Here is a 12,912-nt window from a genome sequence, read left to right as displayed (position 1 = left end):
CTGACCCCGGGAGTGTGTGATGGGACGATGTGGAGGGAGATTCACTCTGTGTCTGACCCCGGGAGTGTGTGATGGGACGGTGTGGAAGGAGATTCACTCTGTGTCTGACCCCGGGAGTGTGTGATGGGACGGTGTGGAAGGAGATTCACTCTGTGTCTGACCCCGGGAGTGTGTGATGGGACGGTGTGGAGGGAGATTCACTCTGTGTCTGACCCCGGGAGTGTGCGATGGGACGGTGTGGAGGGAGATTCACTCTGTGTCTGACCCCGGGAGTGTGTGATGGGACGGTGTGGAGGGAGGGTCACTCTGTGTCTGACCCAGGGAGTGTGTGATGGGACGGTGTGGAGGGAGGGTCACTCTGAGTCTGACCCCGGGAGTGTGTGAGGGGACAGTGTGGAGGGAGCTTCACTCTGTGTCTGACCCCGGAGTGTGTGATGGGACGGTGTGGAGGGAGATTCACTCTGTGTCTGACCCCGGGAGTGTGTGATGGGACGGTGTGGAGGGAGATTCACTCTGTGTCTGACCCCGGGAGTGTGTGATGGGACGGTGTGGAGGGTGATTCACTCTGTGTCTGACCCAGGGAGTGTGTGAGGGGACGGTGTGGAGGGAGGATCACTCTGTGTCTGACCCCGGGAGTGTGTGAATAGACGGTGTGGAGGGTGATTCACTCTGTGTCTGACCCCGGGAGTGTGTGATGGGTCGGTGTGGAGGGAGATTCACTCTGTGTCTGACCCCGGCAGTGTGTGATGGGACGGTGTGGAGGGAGATTCACTCTGTGTCTGACCCCGGGAGTGTGTGATGGGACGGTGTGGAGGGAGATTCACTCTGTGTCTGACCCAGGGAGTGTGTGATGGGACTGTGTGGAGGGAGATTCACTCTGTGTCTGACCCCGGGAGTGTGTGATGGGACGGTGTGGAGGGAGATTCACTCTGTGTCTGACCCCGGGAGTGTGTGATGGGACGGTGTGGATGGAGATTCACTCTGTGCCTGACCCCGGGAGTGTGTGAATAGACGGTGTGGAGGGGTGATTCACTCTGTGTCTGACCCCGGGAGTGTGTGATGGGTCGGTGTGGAGGGAGATTCACTCTGTGTCTGACCCCGGGAGTGTGTGATGGGACGGTGTGGAGGGAGGGTCACTCTGTGTCTGACCCAGGGAGTGTGTGATGGGACGGTGTGGAGGGAGATTCACTCTGTGTCTGACCCCGGGAGTGTGTGATGGGACGATGTGGAGGGAGATTCACTCTGTGTCTGACCCCGGGAGTGTGTGATGGGACGGTGTGGAAGGAGATTCACTCTGTGTCTGACCCCGGGAGTGTGTGATGGGACGGTGTGGAGGGAGGGTCACTCTGTGTGTCTGACCCCGGGAGTGTGTGATGGGACGGTGTGGAGGGAGGGTCACTCTGTGTCTGACCCAGGGAGTGTGTGATGTGACGGTGTGGAGGGATATTCACTCTGTGTCTGACCCCGGGAGTGTGTGAGGGGACAGTGTGGAGGGAGCTTCACTCTGTGTCTGACCCCGGGAGTGTGTGATGGGATGGTGTGGAGGGAGATTCACTCTGTGTCTGACCCCGGGAGTGTGTGATGTGACGGTGTGGAGGGTGATTCACTCTGTGTCTGACCCCGGGAGTGTGTGATGTGACGGTGTGGAGGGAGATTCACTCTGTGTCTGACCCCGGGAGTGTGTGAGGGGACGGTGTGGAGGGAGGGTCACTCTGTGTCTGACCCCGGGACTGTGTGATGGGACGGTGTGGAGGGAGGGTCACTCTGTGTCTGACCCCGGGAGTGTGTGAGGGGACGGTGTGGAGGGAGATTCACTCTGTGTCTGACCCCGGGAGTGTGCGATGGGACGGTGTGGAGGGAGATTCACTCTGTGTCTGACCCCGGCAGTGTGTGATGGGACTGTGTGGAGGGAGATTCACTCTGTGTCTGACCCCGGGAGTGTGTGATGAGACGGTGTGGAGGGAGATTCACTCTGTGTCTGACCCAGGGAGTGTGTGATGGGACTGTGTGGAGGGAGATTCACTCTGTGTCTGACCCCGGGAGTGTGTGATGGGACGGTGTGGAGGGAGATTCACTCTGTGTCTGACCCCGGGAGTGTGCGATGGGACGGTGTGGAGGGAGATTCACTCTGTGTCTGACCCCGGGAGTGTGTGATGGGACGGTGTGGAGGGAGGGTCACTCTGTGTCTGACCCAGGGTGTGTGTGATGGGACTGTGTGGAGGGAGGGTCACTCTGAGTCTGACCCCGGGAGTGTGTGAGGGGATGGTGTGGAGGGAGGGTCTCTCTGTGTCTGGCTCCGGGAGTGTGAGATGGGACGGTGTGGAGGGAGGGTCACTCTGTGTCCGACTCCGGGAGTGTGTGATGGGACGGTGTGGAGGGAGATTCACTCTGTGTCTGACCCCGGGAGTGTGTGATGGGACGGTGTGGAGGGAGATTCACTCTGTGTCTGACCCAGGGAGTGTGTAATGGGACGGTGTGGAGGGAGGGTCACTCTGTGTCTGACCCCGGGAGTGTGTGATGGGACGGTGTGGAGGGAGATTCACTCTGTGTCTGACCCCGGGAGTGTGTGATGGGACGGTGTGGAGGGTGATTCACTCTGTGTCTGACCCAGGGAGTGTGTGATGGGACGGTGTGGAGGGAGATTCACTCTGTGTCTGACCCCGGGAGTGTGTGATGGGACGGTGTGGAGGGAGATTCACTCTGTGCCTGACCCCGGGAGTGTGTGAATAGACGGTGTGGAGGGTGATTCACTCTGTGTCTGACCCCGGGAGTGTGTGATGGGACGGTGTGGAGGGAGGGTCACTCTGTGTCTGACCCAGGGAGTGTGTGATGGGACGGTGTGGAGGGAGATTCACTCTGTGTCTGACCCCGGGAGTGTGCGATGGGACGGTGTGGAGGGAGATTCACTCTGTGTCTGACCCCGGGAGTGTGCGATGGGACGGTGTGGAGGGAGATTCACTCTGTGTCTGACCCCGGGAGTGTGTGATGGGACGGTGTGGAGGGAGGGTCACTCTGTGTCTGACCCAGGGAGTGTGTGATGGGACGGTGTGGAGGGAGGGTCGCTCTGAGTCTGACCCCGGGAGTGTGCGATGGGACGGTGTGGAGGGAGATTCACTCTGTGTCTGACCCCTGGGAGTGTGTGAGGGGACGGTGTGGAGGGAGGGTCTCTCTGTGTCTGACCCCGGGAGTGTGCGATGGGACGGTGTGGAGGGAGATTCACTCTGTGTCTGACCCCGGGAGTGTGTGAGGGGACTCTGTATTTCTCCTGCACTTTTCAATCCTTCACCACAGATGGCATCGCATTCTCTGTAAAATTCCACTCTGGCCAGCCACTCGATCACTCTGTTTCTCAATTCTCTTACATCTTGCGAATCTTTAACATGAAGCTGAAGCTTGAGTTTTTGCTCTGTATGTCCACACCCCCCCCCCCCCCCTGTCCTGAGCAGCAGTCAGATTGGAGAGGCAGTTTTACATTCTGTCTGTTTGTCCCTCTCTGGAACAATTAAACAGGCTGAAATGCCTGCCTGCACAGCTTCCCCCTCTGTCACCAGCACCATCGAGGGTTTTTATACAGCAACGTCTCGATATCGTGAAGCATCCCATCCACCCTGCTGGCAGACCGTTTGTCCCACTCTCCGCTTCATGGGGAGAGGTTACACAGCATCCACACACTGCGGCACATCCCCCAAGCAGCAACCTCCGCTCTCCAACGCACGCATCGCCTGGGGCTGGCAACACTTCACGTCTCTGTCCGGCACACTGTTCTTTATGCTGCCCTGGGTCCGGAGTAACAATCATTTCGGTCCCTTTACTCTCGCGTTCTGATGAACGGCGATAAACGATCTGCTGGGTTTCTCCCTGCTTCTGTGTTACTGCACGTGGCCTGCCGATCAGTTCAGGCCCATAAAACCATAGGACCTAGGAGCAGAACCTGGCTATTCAGCCCATCATGGCTGATCCCGGATCCCACTCATCCCCATACACCTGCCTTCTCGCCTTGTCCTTTGATGCCCTGACCGATCAGGAAACCATCAACCTGCGCCTTAAGTATACCCACGGACTTGGCCTCCAGCACAGCCGGAGGCAGAGCATTCCAGATTCACTACTCTCTGTCTAAAAATAATTCTCTTTACCTCTGTCCTAAAAGATTGCCCCTCAATTTTGAGCCATTTTTTAGTTCTGGCTACCCCCACCATAGGAAACATCCTCTCCACATCCATATTCCTTTCAATATTCAGTAGGTTTCAATGAGATGACCCCGCAATCTCCTAAATTCCAGTGAGTACAGGCCCAGAACTGCCAAACGTTCCTCGGATAATAACCCTTTCATTCCTGGAATCATCCTCATGACCCTCCTCTGAACTCTCTCCAAAGACAACTTATCCTTTCTGAGATATGGGGCCCAAAACTGTTGACAATACTGTTAAATAATGCTACTGTGGCGACCCACTTTCTGCGCAGGCGAACCGGCTCACAAATAGCCCGCGCGCGGGGGGGAGACTTTGGTAATGCACCTCTGACGTCATTTCCACCCGGAGAGGGTGGGCGCTAGGGATTAAATGCCAGCGCCGCGAAGTTTGAATAAACTAGTCTCGAAACGACTTACCGACTGCGTGTCGTTATTTCAGCGCTGTGTGTAGCACATCGCTACACTACCTAACTAGTGTCTTATAAAGACTCAACGTTATCTCCTTCCTTTTGTATTCTATTCCCCTTGAAATAAACCAACTCACCATTTATTCTACCACTCGTCTTTCAGGACACGCACCAGCTGAAATTACTGAAGACTTTAGAAGGCCACACTTACGGGGTGTCGTACCTGGTGTGGAGTCCAGATGACACTTACTTGATCGCCTGTGGCCCCGATGATTGTTCCGAACTCTGGCTGTGGCACGTGCAGGTACGTTGTATGTGGTGGGTTGTCCTGGACCTCCACCATCTAATCCCCAGCTATCTAGTCACCAGTGTGATCAGCCCTGGTTCTAGTTGTCAGTGGCCAGCAACCCTATACAGATTCACAAGAGTCTGCAGATGCTGGAATCTGGAGCCACAATCAGATTCTGCAGATGCTGGAATCTGGAGCCACAATCATATTCTGCAGATGCTGGAATCTGGAGCCACAATCAGATTCTGCAGATGCTGGAATCTGGAGCCACAATCAGTAAATACGAGATTCTGCAGATGCTGGAATCTGGAGCCACAATCAGATTCTGCAGATGCTGGAATCTGGAGCCACAATCAGATTCTGCAGATGCTGGAATCTGGAGCCACAATCAGATTCTGCAGATGCTGGAATCTGGAGCCACAATCAGATTCCGCAGATACTGGAATCTGGAGCCACAATCAGATTCTGCAGATGCTGGAATCTGGAGCCACAATCAGATTCTGCAGATGCTGGAATCTGGAGCCACAATCAGTAAATACAAGATTCTGCAGATGCTGGAATCTGGAGCCACAATCAGATTCCGCAGATACTGGAATCTGGAGCCACAATCAGATTCTGCAGATGCTGGAATCTGGAGCCACAATCAGTAAATACGAGATTCTGCAGATGCTGGAATCTGGAGCCACAATCAGATTCTGCAGATGCTGGAATCTGGAGCCACAATCAGATTCTGCAGATGCTGGAATCTGGAGCCACAATCAGATTCTGCAGATGCTGAAATCTGGAGCCACAATCAGATTCTGCAGATGCTGGAATCTGGAGCCACAATCAGTAAATACGAGATTCTGCAGATGCTGGAATCTGGAGCCACAATCAGATTCCGCAGATACTGGAATCTGGAGCCACAATCAGATTCTGCAGATGCTGGAATCTGGAGCCACAATCAGATTCTGCAGATGCTGAAATCTGGAGCCACAATCAGATTCTGCAGATGCTGGAATCTGGAGCCACAATCAGATTCTGCAGATGCTGAAATCTGGAGCCACAATCAGATTCTGCAGATGCTGGAATCTGGAGCCACAATCAGATTCCGCAGATACTGGAATCTGGAGCCACAATCAGATTCTGCAGATGCTGGAATCTCGAGCCACAATCAGATTCCGCAGATACTGGAATCTGGAGCCACAATCAGATTCCGCAGATGCTGGAATCTGGAGCCACAATCAGATTCTGCAGATGCTGGAATCTGGAGCCACAATCAGATTCTGCAGATGCTGGAATCTGGAGCCACAATCAGATTCTGCAGATGCTGGAATCTGGAGCCACAATCAGATTCTGCAGATGCTGGAATCTGGAGCCACAATCAGATTCTGCAGATGCTGGAATCTGGAGCCACAATCAGATTCTGCAGATGCTGGAATCTGGAGCCACAATCAGATTCTGCAGATGCTGGAATCTGGAGCCACAATCAGAGTCTGCAGATGCTGGAATCTGGAGCCACAATCAGATTCTGCAGATGCTGGAATCTGGAGCCACAATCAGATTCTGCAGATGCTGGAATCTGGAGCCACAATCAGATTCTGCAGATGCTGGAATCTGGAGCCACAATCAGATTCTGCAGATGCTGGAATCTGGAGCCACAATCAGATTCTGCAGATGCTGGAATCTGGAGCAACAATCAGATTCTGCAGATACTGGAATCTGGAGCCACAATCAGATTCTGCAGATGCTGGAATCTGGAGCCACAATCAGTAAATACGAGATTCTGCAGATGCTGGAATCTGGAGCCACAATCAGTAAATACGAGATTCTGCAGATGCTGGAATCTGGAGCCACAATCAGATTCTGCAGATGCTGGAATCTGGAGCCACAATCAGATTCTGCAGATGCTGGAATCTGGAGCCACAATCAGATTCTGCAGATGCTGGAATCTGGAGCCACAATCAGATTCTGCAGATGCTGGAATCTGGAGCCACAATCAGATTCTGCAGATGCTGGAATCTGGAGCCACAATCAGATTCTGCAGATGCTGGAATCTGGAGCCACAATCAGATTCTGCAGATGCTGAAATCTGGAGCCACAATCAGATTCTGCAGATGCTGGAATCTGGAGCCACAATCAGATTCCGCAGATACTGGAATCTGGAGCCACAATCAGATTCTGCAGATGCTGGAATCTGGAGCCACAATCAGATTCTGCAGATGCTGGAATCTGGAGCCACAATCAGATTCTGCAGATGCTGGAATCTGGAGCCACAATCAGATTCTGCAGATGCTGGAATCTGGAGCCACAATCAGATTCTGCAGATGCTGGAATCTGGAGCCACAATCAGATTCCGCAGATGCTGGAATCTGGAGCCACAATCAGATTCTGCAGATGCTGGAATCTGGAGCCACAATCAGATTCTGCAGATGCTGGAATCTGGAGCCACAATCAGATTCTGCAGATACTGGAATCTGGAGCCACAATCAGATTCTGCAGATGCTGGAATCTGGAGCCACAATCAGATTCTGCAGATGCTGGAATCTGGAGCAACAATCAGATTCTGCAGATACTGGAATCTGGAGCCACAATCAGATTCTGCAGATGCTGGAATCTGGAGCCACAATCAGTAAATACGAGATTCTGCAGATGCTGGAATCTGGAGCCACAATCAGATTCCGCAGATACTGGAATCTGGAGCCACAATCAGATTCTGCAGATGCTGGAATCTGGAGCCACAATCAGATTCTGCAGATGCTGAAATCTGGAGCCACAATCAGATTCTGCAGATGCTGGAATCTGGAGCCACAATCAGATTCTGCAGATGCTGAAATCTGGAGCCACAATCAGATTCTGCAGATGCTGGAATCTGGAGCCACAATCAGATTCCGCAGATACTGGAATCTGGAGCCACAATCAGATTCTGCAGATGCTGGAATCTCGAGCCACAATCAGATTCCGCAGATACTGGAATCTGGAGCCACAATCAGATTCCGCAGATGCTGGAATCTGGAGCCACAATCAGATTCTGCAGATGCTGGAATCTGGAGCCACAATCAGATTCTGCAGATGCTGGAATCTGGAGCCACAATCAGATTCTGCAGATGCTGGAATCTGGAGCCACAATCAGATTCTGCAGATGCTGGAATCTGGAGCCACAATCAGATTCTGCAGATGCTGGAATCTGGAGCCACAATCAGATTCTGCAGATGCTGGAATCTGGAGCCACAATCAGATTCTGCAGATGCTGGAATCTGGAGCCACAATCAGAGTCTGCAGATGCTGGAATCTGGAGCCACAATCAGATTCTGCAGATGCTGGAATCTGGAGCCACAATCAGATTCTGCAGATGCTGGAATCTGGAGCCACAATCAGATTCTGCAGATACTGGAATCTGGAGCCACAATCAGATTCTGCAGATGCTGGAATCTGGAGCCACAATCAGATTCTGCAGATGCTGGAATCTGGAGCAACAATCAGATTCTGCAGATGCTGAAATCTGGAGCCACAATCAGATTCTGCAGATGCTGGAATCTGGAGCCACAATCAGTAAATACGAGATTCTGCAGATGCTGGAATCTGGAGCCACAATCAGATTCCGCAGATACTGGAATCTGGAGCCACAATCAGATTCTGCAGATGCTGGAATCTGGAGCCACAATCAGATTCTGCAGATGCTGAAATCTGGAGCCACAATCAGATTCTGCAGATGCTGGAATCTGGAGCCACAATCAGATTCTGCAGATGCTGAAATCTGGAGCCACAATCAGATTCTGCAGATGCTGGAATCTGGAGCCACAATCAGATTCCGCAGATACTGGAATCTGGAGCCACAATCAGATTCTGCAGATGCTGGAATCTCGAGCCACAATCAGATTCCGCAGATACTGGAATCTGGAGCCACAATCAGATTCCGCAGATGCTGGAATCTGGAGCCACAATCAGATTCTGCAGATGCTGGAATCTGGAGCCACAATCAGATTCTGCAGATGCTGGAATCTGGAGCCACAATCAGATTCTGCAGATGCTGGAATCTGGAGCCACAATCAGATTCTGCAGATGCTGGAATCTGGAGCCACAATCAGATTCTGCAGATGCTGGAATCTGGAGCCACAATCAGATTCTGCAGATGCTGGAATCTGGAGCCACAATCAGATTCTGCAGATGCTGGAATCTGGAGCCACAATCAGATTCTGCAGATGCTGGAATCTGGAGCCACAATCAGATTCTGCAGATGCTGGAATCTGGAGCCACAATCAGATTCTGCAGATGCTGGAATCTGGAGCCACAATCAGATTCTGCAGATGCTGGAATCTGGAGCAACAATCAGATTCTGCAGATACTGGAATCTGGAGCCACAATCAGATTCTGCAGATGCTGGAATCTGGAGCCACAATCAGTAAATACGAGATTCTGCAGATGCTGGAATCTGGAGCCACAATCAGTAAATACGAGATTCTGCAGATGCTGGAATCTGGAGCCACAATCAGATTCTGCAGATGCTGGAATCTGGAGCCACAATCAGATTCTGCAGATGCTGGAATCTGGAGCCACAATCAGATTCTGCAGATGCTGGAATCTGGAGCCACAATCAGATTCTGCAGATGCTGGAATCTGGAGCCACAATCAGATTCTGCAGATGCTGGAATCTGGAGCCACAATCAGATTCTGCAGATGCTGGAATCTGGAGCCACAATCAGATTCTGCAGATGCTGAAATCTGGAGCCACAATCAGATTCTGCAGATGCTGGAATCTGGAGCCACAATCAGATTCCGCAGATACTGGAATCTGGAGCCACAATCAGATTCTGCAGATGCTGGAATCTGGAGCCACAATCAGATTCTGCAGATGCTGGAATCTGGAGCCACAATCAGATTCTGCAGATGCTGGAATCTGGAGCCACAATCAGATTCTGCAGATGCTGGAATCTGGAGCCACAATCAGATTCTGCAGATGCTGGAATCTGGAGCCACAATCAGATTCCGCAGATGCTGGAATCTGGAGCCACAATCAGATTCTGCAGATGCTGGAATCTGGAGCCACAATCAGATTCTGCAGATGCTGGAATCTGGAGCCACAATCAGATTCTGCAGATGCTGGAATCTGGAGCCACAATCAGATTCCGCAGATGCTGGAATCTGGAGCCACAATCAGATTCTGCAGATGCTGGAATCTGGAGCCACAATCAGATTCTGCAGATGCTGGAATCTGGAGCCACACTCAGATTCTGCAGATACTGGAATCTGGAGCCACAATCAGATTCCGCAGATGCTGGAATCTGGAGCCACAGTCAGATTCTGCAGATGCTGGAATCTGGAGCCACAATCAGATTCTGCAGATGCTGGAATCTGGAGCCACAATCAGATTCCGCAGATACTGGAATCTGGAGCCACAATCAGATTCTGCAGATGCTGAAATCTGGAACCACAATCAGTAAATACGAGATTCTGCAGATGCTGGAATCTGGAGCCACAATCAGATTCTGCAGATGCTGGAATCTGGAGCCACAATCAGAGTCTGCAGATACTGGAATCTGGAGCCACAATCAGATTCTGCAGATGCTGGAATCTGGAGCCACAATCAGATTCTGCAGATGCTGGAATCTGGAGCCACAATCAGATTCTGCAGATGCTGGAATCTGGAGCCACAATCAGATTCTGCAGATGCTGGAATCTGGAGCCACAATCAGATTCTGCAGATGCTGGAATCTGGAGCCACAATCAGATTCTGCAGATGCTGGAATCTGGAGCCACAATCAGATTCTGCAGATGCTGGAATCTGGAGCCACAATCAGATTCTGCAGATGCTGGAATCTCGAGCAGCAAACACAAAATGCTGGAGGTCAGGCGGCATCCGTGGAGGAGGGTAAACGTTTCAGGCTGAGGTCCTTCGCAACCGGTAAGGAAGGGGGCAGAGGCAGGATAAGAGGTGGGGAGTGGGGGCGGGGGGGAGAGTACAAGTAGGCGAGACCAGGTGAGGAGGAAAGTGGCTCCTGGTTTGAAACATTGTCTGTTTATTCCCCTCCATAGATGCTGCCTGACCTGCTGAGTTCCTCTGGTATTTTGTGTCTGTGTTGCCCAAAAGTGGTAAATAGGTTTATTGCCACCACTGTACTGACATAGAATAGAAACTCTGTTTTACACGCTGTTTCTGCAGATCATTTCATCTCATCAGTTGTACAAGTGATAGCAGGAATGAACTGTTAATGAGATTCGTTTTCTTGCTGACGTTCACAGTGAGTCCAATGGATTCAATGAAAGACCGCCCCCTACAGGGCGGACACGCAACCAGCATGCCAAAGACACCAAACTGCACGTACAAGATGAGAGGGAAAAACAAACTAATGATAACAAACAAATAAGCAATAAATATCGAGAAGATGAGTCCTGGGAAGTGAGTCCGTAGGTTGTGGGAACAGTTCTGTAATTGGACAAATGGAGTTCTCCTCACTGGTTCAGGTGCCTGATGGTTGAGGGATAATAACTGTTCCTGAACCTGGTGGTGTGGGACCTGAGGCTCCTGTACCTCCTTCCCAATGGAATCAGTTCAGAGTTGAGGTTATCCTCACTGGTTCAGGAGCCTGATGGTTGAGGGGTAATAACTGTTCCTGAACCTGGTGGTGTGGGACCTGAGGCTCCTGTACCTCCTTCCCGATGGAATCAGTTCAGAGTTGAGGTTATCCTCACTGGTTCAGGGGCCTGATGGTTGAGGGGTAATAACTATTCCTGAACCTGGTGGTGTGGGACCTGAGGCTCCTGTACCTCCTTCCCGATGGAATCAGTTCAGAGTTGAGGTTATCCTCACTGGTTCAGGAGCCTGATGGTTGAGGGGTAATAACTGTTCCTGAACCTGGTGGTGTGGGACCTGAGGCTCCAGTACCTCCTTCCTGATGGAATCAGTTCAGTGTTGAGGTTATCCTCACTGGTTCAGGAGCCTGATGGTTGAGGGGTAATAACTGTTCCTGAGCCTGGTGGTGTGGGACCTGAGGCTCCTGTACCTCCTTCCCGATGCCAGCAGTGAGAAGAGCCACGATGGATGGTGCTTTCCTGCGACAGTGCTCTGTGCCCAGTGGTGGGGAGGGCTTTATCCCTGATAGACGACCATATCCACTACTCTTCGTAGGATTTTCTGTTCAAGGGCATTGGTGTTTCCCTACCAGGCCATGATGTAGCCAGTCAATATACTTCCTACCACACAGCCACAGAGGTTTGCCTAAGGTTTCTACGTCATGCCGAATCTTCGCAGACTTCTCGGGAAGTGGAGACACTGCTGTGCTTTCTTCATGATTGCACTTGTGTGCTGGGCAGAGGAACAGGAATGTAAAGTCTCTTGTTGGAGATGGTCATCGCCCGGCAGTTGTGTGTCGAGGGACGATGGTTCGAGCCTCCCTTGTTGGAGATGGTCATCGCCTGGCAGTTGTGTGTCGAGGGACGATGGTTCGAGCCTCCCTTGTTGGAGATGGTCATCGCCTGGCAGTTGTGTGACGAGGGACGATGGTTCGAGCCTCCCTTGTTGTAGATGGTCATCGCCTGGCAGTTGTGTGTCGAGGGACGATGGTTCGAGCCTCCCTTGTTGGAGATGGTCATTGCCTGGCAGTTGTGTGTCGAGGGACGATGGTTCGAGCCTCCCTTGTTGGAGATGGTCATCGCCCGGCAGTTGTGTGTCGAGGGACGATGGTTCGAGCCTCCCTTGTTGGAGATGGTCATCGCCTGGCAGTTGTGTGTCGAGGGACGATGGTTCGAGCCTCCCTTGTTGGAGATGGTCATCGCCCGGCAGTTGTGTGTCGAGGGACGATGGTTCGAGCCTCCCTCGTTGGAGATGGTCATCGCCTGGCAGTTGTGTGGCTCGAATGTCACTTGCCAGCCCGAGCCTGGGTCCTGCTGCACTTGGGGATTCACTACCTGAGGAGTCAGGAATGGTGCAACATCCCCACATCTCACCTGATGAAGGAAGGAAGGTCATTGACGAAGCAGCTGAAGATGGTTGGTCCTGGGAGACTTCCCTGAGGATGAGATGATTGACCTCCAACCACTACAACCATCGT

At 52.1% G+C, this 12,912-nt stretch overlaps 1 protein-coding gene across 1 annotated transcript in view; it reads left to right on the top strand.

The window, feature by feature from the left end:
* The window catches only part of LOC140724060 (WD repeat-containing protein 26-like), a 168,244-nt gene that overhangs the window by 122,927 nt on the left and 32,405 nt on the right, over positions 1 to 12,912 (top strand). The window contains 1 exon segment of the mRNA XM_073038544.1: positions 4,760 to 4,900. Coding sequence (XP_072894645.1) covers positions 4,760 to 4,900 — 141 coding nt within the window.

Source organism: Hemitrygon akajei, unplaced genomic scaffold (genome assembly GCF_048418815.1).
Source record: "Hemitrygon akajei unplaced genomic scaffold, sHemAka1.3 Scf000156, whole genome shotgun sequence".
Classification (NCBI taxonomy): Eukaryota; Metazoa; Chordata; class Chondrichthyes; order Myliobatiformes; family Dasyatidae; genus Hemitrygon; species Hemitrygon akajei.
This window is presented reverse-complemented; position numbering and strand designations above follow the sequence as displayed.